Source organism: Trichosurus vulpecula, chromosome 6 (assembly GCF_011100635.1).
Source record: "Trichosurus vulpecula isolate mTriVul1 chromosome 6, mTriVul1.pri, whole genome shotgun sequence".
Classification (NCBI taxonomy): Eukaryota; Metazoa; Chordata; class Mammalia; order Diprotodontia; family Phalangeridae; genus Trichosurus; species Trichosurus vulpecula.
Genome location: NC_050578.1, coordinates 211,591,524 through 211,610,979, shown reverse-complemented (window position 1 = coordinate 211,610,979; position 19,456 = coordinate 211,591,524). Strand labels below are relative to the sequence as shown.

General features: G+C 43.4%; 1 protein-coding gene across 1 annotated transcript in view; it reads right to left on the bottom strand.

The window, feature by feature from the left end:
- Positions 1-585: 585 nt before the first annotated feature.
- The window catches only part of NELFA (negative elongation factor complex member A), a 37,530-nt gene continuing 18,659 nt past the window's right edge, over positions 586-19,456 (bottom strand). Inside the window, exons 3-11 of the mRNA XM_036764102.1 lie at positions 18,252-18,413; positions 15,578-15,667; positions 14,600-14,730; positions 14,419-14,488; positions 13,262-13,350; positions 12,518-12,629; positions 9,188-9,453; positions 4,569-4,668; positions 586-3,697 (exon numbers count right to left, since the gene is read on the bottom strand). Of these exons, the coding sequence (XP_036619997.1) occupies positions 3,513-3,697; positions 4,569-4,668; positions 9,188-9,453; positions 12,518-12,629; positions 13,262-13,350; positions 14,419-14,488; positions 14,600-14,730; positions 15,578-15,667; positions 18,252-18,413 (1,205 nt within the window). The 3' untranslated portion in view covers positions 586-3,512. The remainder of the gene's footprint in view (positions 3,698-4,568; positions 4,669-9,187; positions 9,454-12,517; positions 12,630-13,261; positions 13,351-14,418; positions 14,489-14,599; positions 14,731-15,577; positions 15,668-18,251; positions 18,414-19,456) is intronic.

Genomic DNA, 19,456 nt, shown 5'->3' with positions numbered 1-19,456 from the left:
TTGATAGGCAGCCCAATAGGAATCCCTTTCTATCTGAGTTCAACACTACAGGTTTAGAAAACGTTTAATGCCCCTACCAGCCACAGAGGCACATATTGCAGAGCTGGAAGGTACACAAAGGTCAACTAGACCACTCAAAGGTGAGAAGCAGCCTAGTGTAAGCTCTAGGTGAATGTGGTCTTGGCATTTCATCTGGATGACCTCAGTACCTCTGGTTATGAGGTCTGACAAAGAAATACATCCTCAAAATACATACATCCTCTTCCTTTAGGAGAAATTCCTGCAACTAGTTCACCACCTCGTTTTTCCTAAGCCCATGGCAATGCCACTGCAACTGAGCCTGGTAGCCTTTCCAGGAAAGTGAGGATTCCTAGGCATTCAAGGCACTGCCTTAAAAATATAGCAACCCCTTCGTTCATAAAGATGCTGCCCACCTATTAGACTCTTTTTCCCTTACCCGTCCCTCCCCAAACCCCCTCTGTAGCAAGCATTTTTGAGATCACAGCTTGGTTAACTGCCCCACAACCAAGTAAACCAGAGAAAACATCCTCTGGATGCTCAAAACTTTACACAATTTTTTTTTTTTAGAAAATCTAAACTTTTATTATACAGACTGTATGTATTACACTGAAAATACGTACCCAGAGACAGAAGATCTGCAATATTTTTACAACTGTACAAAAACCAAGAAATAGAAAACATAAGGGGCTCTGCTGGAGATGAAACATCTTACAAAATGACTTTTTCTTTTTTAAAATAATCAAAGGCACCAGATTTATGGGATAGGGGCAGTCTGGCTGGCTGATGTTCTAACTCTTACCAGTCAAATCTTGCTATGAAAATGTTTCTCAGCCTTGAGGGCTGCAAACCTGGGTGGAGCTAGATGCTTGGTCCAGCCAGAGAAGCCCATCTATATTTAACATGATTCAGGCTGAGGAACCATTCATTGTTCAGGGTAGAGGATGGAAAAGGTATTTTCTCATCTATGGCTCCAAGAAAAGTGCTGCCCTCTGGCTCTCGGGACCCTGTTATGCTGCTGAGGGCCTGGCAGCAGCACACCAAAGCAAACACAAATTTCAGAGGGTGAGAACATTTCCTCATGAAACAGCAAAATGCTCCTGTTCCCGAGAGAATCAAATGCAGGAAATACATCTTGCGATCTTCTGAATTGTCTGACGCTGTGATGGCCCCTTAATGCAGTATGGACTGACCCAACCAAGGGATGGAGGATCTTCTGTGTTTAGCAACTTCCTAATGTAATTATTTCAAAAATAGATGTACTGTTGCCCTTTTGCTTCATTAAACCCTACCAAAACTAAACTAACGGCTCCCCCCAAATTAGTAGCTGGACTGAGAAAGTTAAAGAGACAAGTTGCTTTGCTAGGGGGCAGCAATAGTAGGCTTTTGTTACATAAATGTGGAAGGTGGTACATTCCCATTTACTTTTTAAATCTGATCACATATTTCGAAATCTACAGCAATACAAGAAAATATTAATACATACACGCAGAAAACATTATCTCTGGCAGTGGGAATCCCTCTCCAGAGGGCTGTGGCCATTCCTATCCCTTGCCTAGGAATTCCTCCAGTGACTGACTTTGGCCCCAACACCCACAGGAATCATCACTTCTACTGTGTATCCTCTTGCTGGCCATCCAGAGGCCCCAGGGACACCACCTCAACTCTGGAAGATGGGAGTGGCCATGTTTGGTCACTGTCAACCTCAGTCTGGTCTGAGCCCACATCATGGGAGGTGAAGAGCTCTCCCAATGCCAAAGGCCTCAAGCCTCAAACACCATTCATGTTCCATGCTTGTAGCCAGCACCTGCAGTTCAAAGCAGTTAACTTTCTACTAGCACACAGATACATCTTAATAGAAAAATAACTCAGTTAACAATTACCAGAATTTCTCCTTAAAAAAATTTAAGTTAGATAAAAGGCCAACAGGAATATCAGTCACTAAAATTAAGAAAATGCTCTAACTTTTTTTTTGGTTAAATTTAGCTTTGCAAAATGTAACATAAAATCCAAAAACAAAACAAAACATCTAAAAAAAAAAACCCCATCTTCTCTCCTCTCCTCCCCCCAAGAATAACTAAAACCAACCTTACCATTCACTCCAGAGGACTTAACTCTGCAAACTAACACAGGCTGTACCTGCGTACTGCACAGTCAGGAGTGGTCAGATAACACAGGGTGGCTCTGAAATTACCCCCACAAGAAGCACCAGCCACAGACCATCTCTCTGCTGGGGGCCAATCCTCGTGCTGCTACCAGCTGAAGCTCTACACATGTAAACATTCATTTTCAGAGTAACAATTGGGTTTTGCACCTCTGAATTATTGCTCTAACACCCCCCTCCCCCAAACCAAAGATCTTGGAAAAGCTAGGATCAGTTTAAATCTAAGTGCTGCCTCTCTTGACGATGTGACTGAAGAAGCCAGCAGTGATGGCCATGGCCGCTGTACACACACAAAGGTTTAAAGACCTCCAATAGCTCTTAAGGCTTTAACCCAGCAAGCAAGGGGTGCTTCGATGGCCAGAGAACTGTTCCCATCCTCTCCTGGGGGCCTGCCTGGCTCCCTATCCCAGGGCCTTTCTAACGGCCCACAGTGCCATTCTTAGCCATGGCCTGTGCACAGATACAAATTAACCTAGCCTCAAGTCTCAGTAACCAGGGCAGGAGCCCCAGCTTTTGATATGCAGCATTCTCATAGCTGTTCTTCACTGACATTTTCACCTCTTTCCTATGTCCCCTCACATCGTGAGCTCATGGATAAGTCCAAGGACGATACAACAAACCATCCCACCACACATCATGGCCTACTCAAAGTTACATGACCTTTCTCGATGCACCAGTCCTTGGAAGCCTGTGGGCAGATGCCACGGATGTCCAGCCAGACTGCCAGCAGGGCAAAGGGTCAATCAGGTAGCTTGCAAGCAGTATGAGAGTGTTAGTTTTGGCAATATCTGATGTCCCAATACTAAGGGGTAAATGGGGTCTTCGGTGCTCATCTAAGCTAAGGAGAGATTAATGCTTCTTCCGGGAGTCCCAATTTTACAGTGCACTGATACTGATGCATTCAGACCGCACAGGATTCCCCAACTCTCCTCACATGTCATTTTTTCCCCTAGCAAAATGAGCTAAAGCACAAGGTCGTACAAATCTGCAGGGAATTTATCCTCTCGGCTCAAGAGAAAATTTGAAAGCAATCCCATAAATCATCCGTCCTCCCTGAGTTTGGAATGGAGCTCTGCTCAGCCAGAGAGGATGTTCTCAAAGGAAGGACTAGGACACTGCACACTCAATCCATCTTTTCCATCCTGGAAACCCTACCAATCCACCAGGCCTCAGTCTGTGCAGCTGTCACTCGGAGCACACTCCCGAGGGGGGGCTTGGTAAAAGCTAGACAGCCTGGAAGGGAACAAGAAACAGAGCGTGGAGATCCTTGGGAAGGGCTGTCTCTGCTTTCTCTTCAGCAGAGGTGGCTGTCCATGCTCGGCGTGGTCCCCTAGGAAACATTGGTTATGGGCTTATACTTCTTGAGCCTGGTCCACTGGCCAGTGGCATAGTTCATTTCAAAGACTGTGTCGACTAACATGGTGGTGCTCCCTGTGCCGTCAGCTTTGTCAAGGACTTCCGTGTGCTCGCTAAGCTTGATCTGAATGATGTCACCCTGCTCTTGGCAAGGGTTCTCTGTGCAGACAACAAACACCAGAAAAAAAGAGAAGCAAAGAAGGAAAACAAAGATTCAGAATGTGTGATGCAAAGTGGAATCCATTTAGTTCATTTCTCAAAAAACAGTAAGATATAGGTCATTTCCTACCCCGTTGGGAATACACTGAAAGACAAAACATATAGTGTTTTTTAAGTAACTAAAGTGTCATTATATAATTTTCCTGCATAAGGAAACACCAGCCCAGATTCCTGAGGTGATTTACACAGCTCTATGAGGTACCTTCACTCAGGATTTTCCTCCTCTGAACCCTCACTGTGAGGCAGGAGTGACCTACAAGGGCTGGAGTACAAGCTGTGACAAGGCTTCAAATGCAGCAGTCCCAGGGACAGGACTCAGTAGTGAAGGAACACAGCTAGGAGGGGAACCAATGTTGTCTGGCCACAGAAATTTATGAGGTCACACTGCTAAGATGTACTCAGGCTCTCATCTACTCTTGGGGGTGGGAGAGAGGGGAGAGAAGGGGGAAATCTTCCCCGGCGAAACCACAGATCCTTGAGGTCCTACAGTCATTTTTGCTCCACTATCCTATCTGGGGTCAGGGTTAGACAAGGTGCCAAATGGACCAAGCCAACCAGGTGGAGGCTGCGTGTGTTCAGTCCAAAAGTTGGGGATACACATAAGCACAAATACAAATGAAAATCTATTTCATAGACAAACGGACCATAAAAACCCCTCAAAGGTAGGGAGGGAGAAAAATCTGGAACTCAAAATCTTATGAAAAATGAATGATGAAACCATCTTTACATATAACTGGAAAAAAAATACACTATTTACATAAACAAAAACTAAAATCCCCTTCAAAGTTTAGCAGAGAGTATGGCTCCTCACCCCTGGATCCAGCCATGAAGCCCAGGATGAGCGCCTTCTCGGGCCTGGTCACTTTGTTTGCAGTCTTGAACATTTCTTGTGCAGCACACATTTGCTCCCTCTAAAAACAAGAGAATAAACACGGATACATCGGGAAGAGCCACATTTTACCTGATCTGAAAGCTCTCTCTGGTTCAAAGTCTAACTGAAGTTCTTCCAAAAGGCCTGGAGCACAGCCAGCCACATTACAGTGAATGGTCCTGGTAGAGAAAGGAGCCTGGCCTCTCAGAGTCTGGGTGTGAGCTTTGGCACATCTCCTAGGCTAAAGAAGCTTCAAGGCCAAGCGTGGGGACTAAAAGGGCAGCCACTCTCTCTGGCCTTCCTCCTGGCTGGGCTCCACCCCACAAACAGCCCCCAAGACAACTCACAACAGAGTAGAGACTTTCCTCAAGAGCATCAGTAGAAAGAGGACCCACTTCACAGATCTCACAAAGTAACTGAAGCCAACCCTCGAAGCCCAGCCTTATTCTCAATAAAAATAAAGACTAAATTTATTTGCACATATGCCACTAATCTTTCTGGAAGTAACAAACTGAACTTTCTGGGCTTGATGGTCCTTTCTCTTCCTCTCTATTCTTTTCCTCCCTCTAGGACATTCCAAAACTGCCAGAGTGTCTGTTCACTGCTGGAGATCCATGCCATAACACCATGGGAACGCAGATTTAGTACTAGAAGGGACTTTAGGGCCATTTAGGCCTCATTCTAAACAGTAGGGACTTGAGGTCCAGAGAGTCTAAGTTATTTAACTCCCAAGCTCTCTGAATCCACATCCAGCTTTCCCTCCCCTGAGGTCAAATCATCACTGTCTGGGCCCTCTCTGTATCCACTTCCCCCCAAACCGGCCCACCCCAACTAACAAGTGTCTAAAGGACCCCCGATAAAGTCAATTCATCACCGCTGACTGTTGTGGGCTAGGGGGCTGACCAGAGTGTGATGGCAAGCCACAAAAGGGAACATGGCGTCATGCAAAAGGAATAGTCCAGAAGAGAAGAAGGGGCCCATCATCCTCCCCTGTGGTCAGCCCTTATCTGCAGGGCTCTGGTCAGTTCTAAGAGCCACATTTTAGGAGAAACACTGGCCAAGTGGGGGGGTGGGGAGGGTGGGAGACCATGCCAAAGGAGAGCCATGTGCAGAAGGCATGCACCCTGTCCTCAGGTAGTTGAAGGGCTATCATGGGGCAGACATATTAGACTTGTTCTCTTAGTCTCAGGGAGCAGAACTGGAAGCAGGCCATGGAGGCTGCAGAGGTAATTTGGGTTTAATGTAAGGAAAAACTCCTCAACAGGAAGAGCTGTTCAAAAGTGGAATTAGGTGCCTTGGATAGCTAGGAGCTCTCCATCCCTGGTAGGTAGGGTAGACACTTGGTCAGAGACTTTACTGAGTGTATTTTTGTTCACGTACAGATTGGACTAAACATCCTCTGAGATCTCTTCCTTCTGTAAGGTGGAACCACATCTGGATTTCACATTCTTCTGGACTTGACCCTATACAGAAGTCTCTGAATGAGGCCCACCATAAACATTAGGTAGTAGGAGAATTTGCACCTAGAGATACTGGCAACATATTAGGGACCTAGATAGGATCTAAGAAACCAAAGTGAACATGCTTTAATGTTCGCTATCAGTCGTAGGTCAGAGATATGTAACATGAGATCCCCATTAGAGACGGCAGTTTGGGCCTGCTGGAAAGGAGCTACAATGCTAGGCCATTCTGTGAAGGGGTCATCTGCAAACGAATTTATTCAGTAACTCAGGCACAAACTTAAAACCTTTGAAATGTAAGAGGGAAAATAGGAGCTGGAGGAGACTGGAGAGATCACCTCCTCTAGCCTCCTTCCTAAGGTTCAGAAACCTTTCATTTTACATATGAAAAAGAATGCTCAGAGGGAGGAAACAGTGAGGCTGGTGACTTTTCACAGCCCTCCCTCACTTAAATACAATTCACTTACAAGTCATGTCCTTCAACTTCCTGATGTCATGGTCTTCTTCAAGAATGGACAAACCACAACCTGTGAGTAGACCAAGCTGCCCCTGGAGATTCAAATGACCAGTTCCAGTTGGGCAGCTCAGCTCCTCCTCTGTCTTCTCTTCTCTCCACATGGGGTATCATGACCTTATCTGAGGGTGCTCTGCTCAAAGGAAAGTCAATTCTGATGGCTAAAACCTACCTTGATATCTTGGGGTTTACTGGCTAAATTTCTTTTAAAAACCATGCTTCAAACCCAATTCACTCCACCTCTCATAGATGGGCCAACAATAGGTCCCTGCCCAAGCACCACTTAATGGTTATATTTTTGGGCCCCAATGGCTCAGAGTGAATGTAAATAGTAATTGTTTCTCTTTTGACCAGAAGCAACCCTGAGGGTCTTCTCCTCCCAGTTTTTTTCTTTTTAATTAAAGGAGTCATCCCTTGGCTCACTTCTTGAACAGCCCCAATCACTGAATGGGCATTGCCTCAGTCAAAGTTGGAAAGACCTTAGCTTAAAAAGGCCAAGGTCTCCCACTACATGCTGGGTCATCTCCAGTCATCCTGATCTCTATCTGGCCACTGGATCCAGATGGCTCTGGGGGAGAAAGTGAAGCTGGTGACTGCACAGCCCACCCTCACTTAAATTCAACTCGCTTTCAAGTCATGTCCTTCATCTTCCTGATGTCATGGTCCTCTTCAAGAATGAAGGACAAACCACAACCACAATGTGCTCAGAAAGTTCGAAGGCCTCACCCAAGGTCACATAAATTGGTGAAAGAAAATCTAGGTTCTCCAAATTCCATTCCAGTGCTTTCCTCACTATACTGTTACCTCCAAATATGTAATACTCAATGAAATATCTATAGCTAACGATATGAACCCCCATTTCTATGGCATTTTAAGGTTTACTAAGCCCTCTCCTGACACTTCTCTGTTAGGATAGTACATGTGCTATTAGCCTCAAGAGAGGGAAGAAGTGAGGCCCAGTGAGGTCACATGTCTAATAAGTGGCAAAACAGACTTAAACCCAGGCTCCTTCTAAATCCAGCAATCAATAAACACTCATTAAAATTAAAATCTACGTATTAAGTGCTTACTATGCGCCAGGCAATGTACGGTTAGAGATACAAGGAAAATCAAAAAGTCCCTGGCCTCATAAAGCTCACGTATTAGGGGGAAAAGAGGCTGGAGATAAATAGGTACATCTACCAGATGCATACAGAAGAGATGGGAGGTAACCTGTGAGAAGGTGCTAGCTGCTGATGGGACCAGAAAAGGTCTCCTGCAGAAAGTGGCTTCTTGCAAATTACGAGATCAAAGAATAGTTTATCTCTCAGATGTATGGATAAGGGAAGAATTTAGGACCAAAGAAGATATAGAGTATTACAAAATGTAAAACAGATCATTTTGATCATATAAAATTAAAAGGTTTTTGCACAAACGAAACCAACACAACCAAAATTACAAGAAAAAACTTGGAAAAAAATTTGCAACAACTATCTTTGATAAAAGCCCGATTTCTCAAATACATAGAGAAATGAGTCTAATTTATAAAAATACAAGTCATTTCCCAGTTGATAAATGGTCAAAAGATATGAATAGGCAGTTTTCAGACAAATCAAAGCTATCCATGGTCACATGAAAAAATGTTTTAAGTCACTACAGATTAGAGAAATGCAAATTAAAACAAATGCAAAAACTCCAAAGTACTACCTCACACTTATCAGATTGTCTGCTAATATGACAAAAAAGGAAAATGTTGGAAGTTGGAGGGGATGTGGGAAAATTGAGGCACTAATACACTGTTGGTGGAGTTAAGAGCTGATCCAACCATTTTGGAGAGCAACTTGGAACTATGCCCAAAGAGCAATAAAACTGTGCATACCCTTCGATCCAGCAATATCACTGCTAGGTCTATATGCCAAAGATATTAAAGAAAAGGAAAAAGGATCTATTTGTACAAAAATTTTTATAGCAGCTTTTTTTTGTGGTGGCTAAGAACTGGAAATAAAAAGGATGCTCATCATTTGGGGAATGGCTAAACAAGCCTATGATTGTGATGGAACATTATTGTGCTATAAAAAATGACAAGCAGGATGATTTCAGAAGACTCTGGAACAGTTTTTCCTTAGGAAAGGAACTGATGCGTAGTGAAGTGAAGAGAACCAGGAGAATGTCGTACACAGTAACAGCAATATTGTACGATGAAGAACCGTGAATGACCTAGTTATTCTCAGTAATACAATGATCCAAGACAATCCCAAAGGACTAAGGATGAAGCTTACTATCCACCTCCAGAGAAAGAACTGAGATTGTTTGAAAACAGACTGAAGCAGGCCATTTTTCACTTTCTTTTTATTTGAATCTTCTTGTAGAAAATGTTTCCTAACATGGAAACGTTTTATGTAATTGCACATGTATAAGCTATATCTGATTGCTTACCATGCCAGGGAGAGGAGAGGGGAGAGAGGGATAGAATTTGGAACTTAAAACTTTAAATAAAAACGTTAAAAAATTGGAAGAAAAAGAAAGTGGCTTCTAAGCTGAATCTTCAAATACTGGAGGGAGTCAGAGATTCTAAGAGGGGTAGATGAGGGGAAGAGCAGACCTACCGTGAGAGACAGGCCTTTCTTGGGTTGCGGCTGTGGGGCTGGCTGGGTCTGTGGCACCACTGGAGGAGTCTGGGCTGCAGGGGCAATGGCAGGCAGGGCCGTAGGGGTCAGAGGTGAGGTAGGTGGAGCAGCTGCTGCAGGAGCAGGGTTGGCACTGCTGTTGTACATGGGTGTTCTCTGCTTGAACTGCGAAGGGAGAGTAGTGTTTGGGGTTGCAGGCTCTTCTGGCTGCCGGATGGTCTGCAAGGTCTCTCGAGCCGAAGGAGCTGCAGGTATAAAGTTATGGAAGTATAAAGATATAAAGTAAAGGAATAAAAGTATCATCTCATGCCTGATACAAACTTGCTTCTTAATATCATCACTCAAAACTGACTCAGAGCTTTTCAAAAGAGGCAGAGGACTTTGCAAAGGGGAATAAACAGCAAGTGGAAGAGTCAGAAGATGGGTGACTAGACAGGCAGCATTCAGACCAGTGGGGAAACTCAACTAGGGGCAGTGCTGGGCTGCACCTCTCCTTCCCTCCTCTACCATGCCATAACTTCACGTTCCCTGGGAAGATGTGAAGACCTCAGCCCCCCAATTTTTCAGAGTCTAGCTTGGAAGGAGAGAAGCCCAGACCCCAGAGTCCTGTTCCTTGCCTTCTCCCACCCACCCAGAGCTGGCCTCCCTCTTGCAGAGCTGGGTTGGCTTGCCCATCTTTGATGGATGAAATCACCAGTGGGGTACACAGAATTAATTGAGCTGAGCCAAACGGTACCAGGTGTCAGGGACTAGAGATACCATCCCAAAAACCTGCCCAAGACCTCGTCATCCAAACCATTTGTTTCTCTACCAGGACAAAAGCTACACTGTGCTCCCTCTCCTCCTTTAGCAGCTGCCTCTGGCAGCTCCAGCAGAGGGGGGGCCTTCCTCTCCCCTCTCAGTGAGAGCTGTCTCTCCCTCTTCCTTTTCCCACCTAAGGGGTCATAATGGCTGTTGGCCACAAAAGTACAACACTCATGCTTAGGGTTCTTTTCCTGTCACGTTTGGACTTAGGCTCTTTTATTTTAGCTGGAAAAATTTAAAACCTACACCCGCAGTAACTGCAAAGAGAGGAAAAAAGCCTCGAGAATGACATTTATCCACTGAATGCTCCCCATTTACCCCTCTAAAATGAGAGTAATTACTTCAGCATTTTGGATACAGATATGCTACAGTCTTCCGCAATCTTGGCTGATTCCTGGGATTCTTGCACTGCTGCCCAAAGCCCAGGGACTCACACAGCTACAGGGCAAGCCAGGGAGTTTCAATCTGCCTATGCTACCAGGCCTTCCTTTCACAATTGTGTACTACTTGGGGAATCCTGGCAATCGCATGTGTGTTATTGGGCAGGGCATCCACCAAGGGGCAGGAGGCTAGGAGAATCTTCACCTTCTGGATTAGGTGCAACACTCTCATTAGTGGTCCTGAGGCCAAGAAGGGCTACTGAGGCCAAAGAGCAAAACAAGACAGTATCTTGGCTCGGGCAGCATCAGAACATTCTCAGAGGTGGCCAAGGGTGGGATGTGGCTGAAGCACAGGCTACAGGGGAGCAGCATTTCCAGATTAGGCTGGAAAGATAAGGTGGCTCCAGACAGTGGAAGTCGAGGTAAGGAATGTGACTGTCAGCCAGCAACAGCACGTCACAGGAGAGTTTGCAAACTGAGATGGGAAACATTGTTCTCAAATGTTTTACAACTGCGAAGCAGGAGGAATTTAAGAAGAAGGGAGATGAAATCAGAATATATAAACTCACTTGGGCTCACAGCTTCCTGCGCCCAATCCCTGCTACCCAGGCCTCTGGTAATCAACTTTCCTGATCCTCTCGAGCGCCTTTCAGCCCTACGGTCACGGCATCCCCGGCTGCCATCCGTTCTGGATGTATCTGCCCACGCATGGTCTGTTGCTCCTCAACGCCAGGCCCGGACTCTCTCTTCTTGGAAGTTCACTTCATCTGTCTCTATTGCCCTATTCAGATCCTGGTTTTAGCTGTCTACTGACTTGGATCACTCTTCTCTCCCTTACCCAAGCTGAGTTCAACTCACACCCATATCCAGAGCCTAACTGAGGTTCTTTGAGCCCAAAGGTCACTCCTGACTCCAGTGCAGTACCTGGCGTAGGGCATTCTCCTCCCTTACCAAGGCCATGGTAGTTACAGACCTCAAACTACCTGGCTTCTCAATCCACAGAGTTTTACAGCATGTACCTTCAATCCACCTCAGCCACTAAGAGGGATATCAAACCCATGAATGATCTCACCATTGCCCATAACTGCTCTACCTCCACCATTCACATCTCTAAAACTCTTCCCTCAGCCCTTCCATCTTTCTCTCTGACTTACTCCTCTTCACTGCGGCCACACAGCCTCACTGTCCTCTGCGGCTCCTCCCCAAAGCCCCACCTTCAGCTCTCCTACATGCATCCTGCTGAATCCATCCTGGACGTCACAACTGTGGTAACTGAGCAAATTCAGGAATTCATATCACATATGATCTCACCTTGGGCCTCATTACCGTACAGCCATTCTTTTATTCTTCTCACACTAGCACACTCCCCGTAACAACTACCCCAAGCCTCTCCTCCTCTTCCTCTAGCTTCCCAATCACCCACTAGTGTGTCTTTCTCTCGGAGGAGGACCTGACCTCTTACTTTACTGAACAGAGGCCATCCCTCCAGAGTTCTTTCTTTTCCCTAAACAAAACTCCTTTATAACACTGCCTTTCTCTCCTCCTTTGTCCAATCTCTGATGTAAAGGTGGCCCTTCTTCTTGCCAAAACTGACCCCTCTACTTGGGCCTTGACTGCATTGGCCCTTCTCCCTTCAATCTCTATCTCCTGCCTCTTTCCATGCTGCCCACAAACATGCCCCAGTCATGTCAACTCTTTAAAAACCAAAACCAACTCCATTTGATCCTGCCACCCTTTTCTCTGTTCCCTGTCACAGCCCAACACCTAGAAAAGGATAGCCAGACTCACCACGTCTACTTCTCCCTCTCCCCCTCACTTTTCAGACCATGGTTATCCGGCTTCCAATTCCATTAATCAACTGACATTATTCTCTGTTCCTTCATTAGATTCATGATCTATGCTTTTCCTTATTCCCAAAAGTTTACCATGTTACAGAATAACTTCATTCAGTTAAAAAACAAAACCAAAACTACATGTTTCTGTATGAATGGAACTGACCTGGAAGGATCTATTATAAGAAGACACTTTTTTCTTCCTCTGAATGGAAGAATACCTTTTAAGTGAATGTAAGTTAGAGATGCAGAAAAGTATTTAGAAGGAGAGATACAAGTAAAAGACCACTTACCTGGCTGTGTTTCAGAGCTTGGGATATAGGAGGAGGATGGAACCACACTGGGAGTTGCAGGCAAGTAGCTTGTAGAAGGCAATGCAGGCTCATTGTTCAAAGAACCAAGCTTCTGTAAAAGTTTTTGCAATTCCTCATGGGTTATAGAACTAACTACAAAAAAGCCTGATCTTAAATTTTAAAAACTTACATTCTCCCACAATTCCAAATACCTTCATGGGCTAGTTTAGCAACCTTATATGTATGTATACGGCTTCTAGCTTTCTGAAGCATTTTCCCAGATATTGTTATCCTTGCAACAACCTTGAAAAAAGTGGAACTCTGGGTTCAAAGTAAGATGATCTATCACAGTGTGACCATAGCTAGTGGCAGAGAAATTCTGTGATCCTTCTGCTAGACTGAGACTGCTGGTAGGTTTATCTGATCACTCTCAGAAGAGGAGCAGGAGGTACAATCCTCTCCTCCTTTTAGGGAAAAAAAGACAGATATTTCCATCTGTATCTCACATGTCAAATTTGGGTCATGACCAGCCCAGACAGGATCCTTTTCCATGTGAGCTGAGTACCTTCAAATAAATGTGACAGTATACTCAGTATTCTTTGATGGATTTGTGTAAATAGAGTATCAACAAAAGTTCATGAGCTAAAGTCTAAAACTATACATTTGTCAAAATAAAAGGCCAAGTTAACTCCAGGGAACTTAAAAAAACCTATCAATAAATACACAGATGATGTTAAGACCAACCTGGGTAGAGACGAGGCCAGCAGCGTAATCAGGAGTAGCATTTTCGACAACTGTTTCTTCTTTGGCTTGCTTTTCCACAACTTCTGTATCTATTGACGATTTTTTTAAAAAGGTCTCAGTAAACTATTTGTTAAAAAATATTCTAAACAATTAAGAAACAAATCCAATATCTAGCTCCTTTCTAGAGGAAGTATGACTTTGAAATTTTAAGCACTATGTGTTCAGTTCAAGACTGTTTTGAACTCTCCAAACCAATTATTTGCTTACAACCCAATTTAAACCTTAAGTTAACTTCCAAAGGTCACCCTTATATACTCAATAAAAGGCCCATGCTAGAGTGCCATAATATCTTAATATCTATAAAAGCAGCTAGCATTTATATAGTGCTCTAAAGTTTGCAAAGGGTAATTTTTTTGAGTCTCAGATTGACTTTTGTCGCTAATTCATAGACCACTATCAATAGGAGAAAATTAATGTTTAGAGATAGTCTCAGACTGATGTGATTCTCCACACCCTTTGCTCCTGTTTCCCTCACTGGAACAGGCACAAGGGGGTGGCATGCAGCCAGTCTCCAATGAACACCTAAGCACATGAAGAGTTGTGAGAAATGGAGCAGCCTGGCAATCATAACAGGAGGTGAGGCTGTCACAGAGAATGACAGCAGAATTAACAGAAGGATAACCTCAGTACTACACAACTGTCAACAAAAAAACAAGTTAAACACCTCCATCTGGAGGATGACAGTCTGCACCAAGGAGGACCCACATCGACGAGGTCAAAGATTCACTCTAATTTGTGGTAAAGTAAAATATGAAAAATAAGTCTCCTGTTAGGGATGAAACAAATCACAACTAGACAGCAGGAAATGCACGCTTCAAGGAAGTGATTTAGTCTAAAAACAACCAAGCTAGAGGCCGGTTAGAGACTCTAAGCCCTTCACTTCACAGACTGAGAGGGTCCCTGTCCCTTGTCCCCTTCCCCCGCTTCTCCTCCTTAGTAAAGGGAAGAGGATTCCCCTCAGCTCTGAAGTCCTGTAATCCTAGGGATCCACAGCTCCTCTGCAGCATGGCATTACCCCAATTCCTTGAAAAGCCAAAGTAAAATTTTCAAACATCCTTTAGTAGAGAGGAGGTGGGTAATGAACCCATCATACACACCTAAAGTCTTTCTTCTTCTTTTTGCCTCTCGGCCTGCACCAACCATATCCAGCTCTGAAATATCTAGTAACTGCCAAAAAAACAAAATCCAAAATCTTTATTAAAAGAACAGCAAATAATATGACTTTGCTTCAAAGGCTACCATATTGTGGAAGAAGGAAGTCCAAAACAATTTGCCCACCTTCACTCCCCGTTCTTTTCGTAGAGGGGTTCGAGAGGGGGGGATTGGAGTCCGGTTTCCAGCAGGGCTAAAAACACTGGGTGTGGTTGGGCTTCTGAAAGGAGCCTGTTTTGGGATGCCTTTAAGAGGTGCTAAAAGTGGATAACAATGAGAGAGGGAGATAAAATAGAACAACAGTAAATAATCTTACGAAGCATACTCAAAAGCCCCACCCAAACTAAGATATATTTAACTGAAAATCCCACTAATAGATGAAATAGCAATATAAAACTCCCATCTGAACACTCCACATGTAGTCTTAGTGGAAGATGTGGCTCTAAAAGAGGAGTGGGCAAACTACAGGCTGTTTTTTGAGCTCAAAGTGGTCTTTGCATTTTAAAATACAATAGAACTATTTTAAATTGCATAAAACATACTTACCTTATGGGCTGTACAAAAATAGGACTAGACAAACTTGAAAAAGCAAGTCAAGTGGTTTGATAGCTCTGTAGACTTTCATTTGGGTGAACATACTATACAGTTACAATGTAACCACCAAGGCAATAATACCATGCCACCAAGTTACTGATATACCGATGAACTACTGGAAATTCAGTCTAACATAGCACTAAGGGGCCTACCATGACCAAGGCTAGAGGGGCAAACTTGAGATGGAAATGCACACTTCTCTTTACACACTGACGCATCTCTGCAGGCCATGACTATATGTGAAAGGTTTGTAAAATTCATCTTGTCTCACCTGTAACTGATACAGCTTAGAAAGTTAATGCCCATTTTAGGCTGCATCGGTTTTATGCATTTGACTGAATTTTCCAAATGGGAGAAGAATAAATATCTTCAAATCAAACTACCGTATAGGACAATGGGGCAACTCACAAACGTCTTCCTTACAAACACCCAGGCCAGACAGGGATGCCTTCACATGTGTCTGCAAACATTTTGCCTCCAATTTAAACACTAAAAGTTGGAAACTCTTACTTGTGGTATCAATTTTCTTGACCAGTCCCCTTCCTTTGGCATGGAAAGGTACTCCAGCTGTTTTCTTGAGCTGCTGGGCGGTCTCTGTGGCTACAAAAAAAGAAAAGGGCATGCATCACAAACATCTATTGTCACAAAACTGCTTTTCCTAACATAACAACCTGCTGCTCATTTGGAATGCAAGCCTGAGAAGAGCTTAATTAAAGAAGCAGGTTTTTGTAAAGGAAGTCAACATTTAAAAATAGGCCAAGTTACTGGGAATGGTCATTTGGGATCTGTGAATACCTTTTCCTGTGGATATGTGGTAAGGCCAGCCTAAAGAAACCTACTTAAACCACAAGAGCTGAGATACCCACTAGCTGCAATGAGACAGGAGTAGAAGAGCCTAATGCAAAATCCATCCAAAATAAAAAATAAAGCTGCACGTGGGCTTTACTCCTGAATGCTGGTACCTGAAAAAAAAAATAAATTTAAACTAGAAGAAGATGGGAAGAAAAAGAAATTTCCAAGAAGCAAAAGGATGCAAAGAAATTTGTGGGCAGTTTTTGGTAGCACTGGTTCTTCAATATTTCTAATTTTAACTCAAACCTTTCCCACATGGGCCCATCATGAGCACAAGGTCTACATCTATCACTGGTAGCAATGTCTTTTTTAGCTCACAAATGGAATGGAGATGAATGGATGCAATGCATACTTTCCAGCACCATGCTTGACAAAACCTGAAAATGATAAATAAATGTGATTTATCTTCATCCCCATCCTCCTCCTCCTCAAAATCATTCTCCTAAGTCAATTTGGGCAACAGCAACAAGATATTGGACATCAAATGACTGAGCTATGAAAACAAGTAAAGGAAGGGCAGTGCATGCATACCATATCCCCAAGGCTAGGGAAAAGAAAGTGTGTGTGTGCGGGGGGTGGGGTGAGGGTGGGGGGTGATGGTCAGAGAAGCAGGCAGCAAACTAGTGGGGCAGAACAGCACAGCTGTTGTACAAAGGAGATTGAGGGGGAAGCACTAAGTCACTTGGCTATAAGGTAGGTATAAAACATTCGAGGCTCTAAAGTACCTTCTAAAACAAGTGCTTCTGTTAGCATATTTTCTTCTAATTCTTTGAAAATTTTTATTTCTCATTTGGGATTAAATATCAGACTATTAAATTAACCAAAACATCTTATTCCCTAGCCATTCTGGATACGCAAGTTTCTTAGAACACAATGGAAGGCATTAAATTCAATGCAAAATGGGGACATATACAAAATCCAACTTTTTCCCTGTCTCTCCCCCAATTGGCAATACCACCCACAACAGATTTCTATTTAACTCTGACAAGTATCTGGAAAAACTAAGTTACAGAACAGCTTCCACTTTCAATAACAGGTAAAAAGTTTAAATGCCAAAATGAAATGATCTGTGGCTCAAGAAAACCTGGAAGTTACAAAAATAAATAAGATCCTTTCCTCGATTATCCTCAAGTTTTATAGGATCACAGATTTAGAGCCAGAAGGGATCTTAGAATCCATCTGCTCCACTGCCCCCCCCCCCCCCCAGTTTTACAGATTAGGGGGAAAAGGCCCAGAGAAGTTACATGCCCAACTAAGGTCATAGAGGTAGGTAAGTGGCAGAGCTGGCATTTGAACCCACTCAGTCAGACTCCCATCCAGCATTCCTATGCAGATTCCCCTGATTTTCTTCCAGCTCCGGTACATGATACGGTAAAGTATTCTTTGAAAGGACCGTGGCACAGAAGGCTGAGGACAGCTTTTGAGTCAGCCTGGGTCAACTCCTTCCTCTGACACGACGGATCCTGGTACCCCAGGGCCATGCTCACAGAGCAGTGGAGAGGAGAGGGAGGACCTGTTCCTATAGTTAGTTATCAGCTGCTGTCTAATAAGAGCTCCTGCCTTCACCAGAAAGAGCTCCTTACCAAACAAACCCTGCTGCTGCTTCACAAGTCTCCGAATTCATTCATGGAGCCAAGGCTCCAGGTGACTGTCCAACTTACAAACAAGTTGCTCATTAGTGAAGGGAGTGTTCCACATTAATAAACATCACATTTCTGGACCCCAACAAACAAAAATATTATTTAGGGAGCTTTTAATTGAAAGTGAAGGTATGCTACTTTCTGTGTAACATGGGCCCAAAGCTGTCATGAGCCCGCTGTGGAACTTTTTGGCAAGTCCCATACATCTCTGGACCTCAACTTCTTCATCTGTCAATTCGATCCAACAAACATTTATTAAGGATATATAACCCTCACTGTGCTATGCTAGATAATGAGAACACAGAGATGAACAAAGGCACACTTAGAACCCTGTCCAACAGGGATTGGCAAAGACGACCTCTCCGGCCCCTTCCAGCTCAAATGAATCGTATGACAACTTGCCTTGGCTTTCTAAATCTAAACCTGGGAAACAGCAAAAGTGGATGCTGAGATTTCCTGCTGTGAAGGCAACTTGTTCTAATTTTGCTTTTATGAAAAAAAGACCTGGTTGCTTTAACCACACATTCAAGGGGGCTTCTGAAACAGAACAAAAGGTCATGATACACCTGCACCCAAGCAGTGTTTACTTTTCCATAAAACGTACAACATTTCCCCACATATAAAAATACAACTGAGATTTCTATCACACAAACCCTAGATGCCTGATTTCCTAGACGTACACCTCCACTTACATTTCTGCAAGAGCTCTGCTCTCAGAGTGGCACTTTTCGGCTTTCTTTTCAGCTGAAAATGCTTCACAGGGGGCGTGAGTGGTCCAGCAAGTGTGGTCAAGGCATTTTTGTTCAAGTACTGACACTCCAAAGGCAACATAGCAGATGCTTCACACTCGCTAACTGTTCAGTAAAGAGCAAGACAATACATTAGGACATGCAGTTCTCTTACAGTTGATATGCAAGGTAAATCACAATGAAAGTTGTAGTTTAAAATTATAATGATCTATGTAACGAAAAGATGTACTATCTCACCTACAAACTTCACATTTTGTATTGCCTTCACCACAATCAATGAATCACAAGTTAACCTAAGTAGTTCAAAGTAACTACAGAAATACATGGTGACTTTGGTGATTTCAGAAACAAACAAGAAATCAGTCAAATATATGAAAGGCTGTAACTCTAATACTCATACTACCTCTTAGTTTTGTAAATAATCTTTAGCACCTTTTGCTTCCAAAGAGCTTCTCAGGGGTGCTTAATTACACTGGGGTTCAAAAAAGACTCTACAAAAGCTCCTACTTAATCCTCATGCTAGTATTTGTCTATTTAGTAAGGGCTTCTTCCTTGAACACAGCACCTTCATATCTGTCTAATAAGAGCTTCTGCCTTGAACACAGTTCCTTATGATATGAAACTGTGTGTTTGAGAAGTCTTTTATCCATTGTCATTTATCCATTGAGCCAAGGCTCATCAAGAACTTCCATATGCTAACAGCACTGGTCAAGGAAGGAGTTCTTTAGCTGAAGGGAAATGGGACTACTACTGTCAGTAATGACACACAATTCATGGCTTTGTTCATTGTGCTCCTCATTTCCTAACATGACAAACTAAAAAGACTTGGATGCTTTAGGAAGGAAAAACAAAGGGTTTTTTTTTTTGGGTGGTGGGAAGGAGATTGAGGGAGCTCTTTAACATTCTGAAGTCTACAGAGAGGCTATCCATTCCAACCTACTACACAAAAGGGAGACATCCTTAAAGTATGGAAAAAAGGAAGTTAGCACACAGAGTAAAGCCTCAGGAGGCTATACATAGTTACTCCAGTACAGGGGTGTCAAACCAAGTGCAGCCCAAATTAGATTAAAATGTAACTGGGAACTATTTTAAAAAATAAACAAAAATATAACAAAATATAGATATTACATTTTAAAACTAAGTCAACA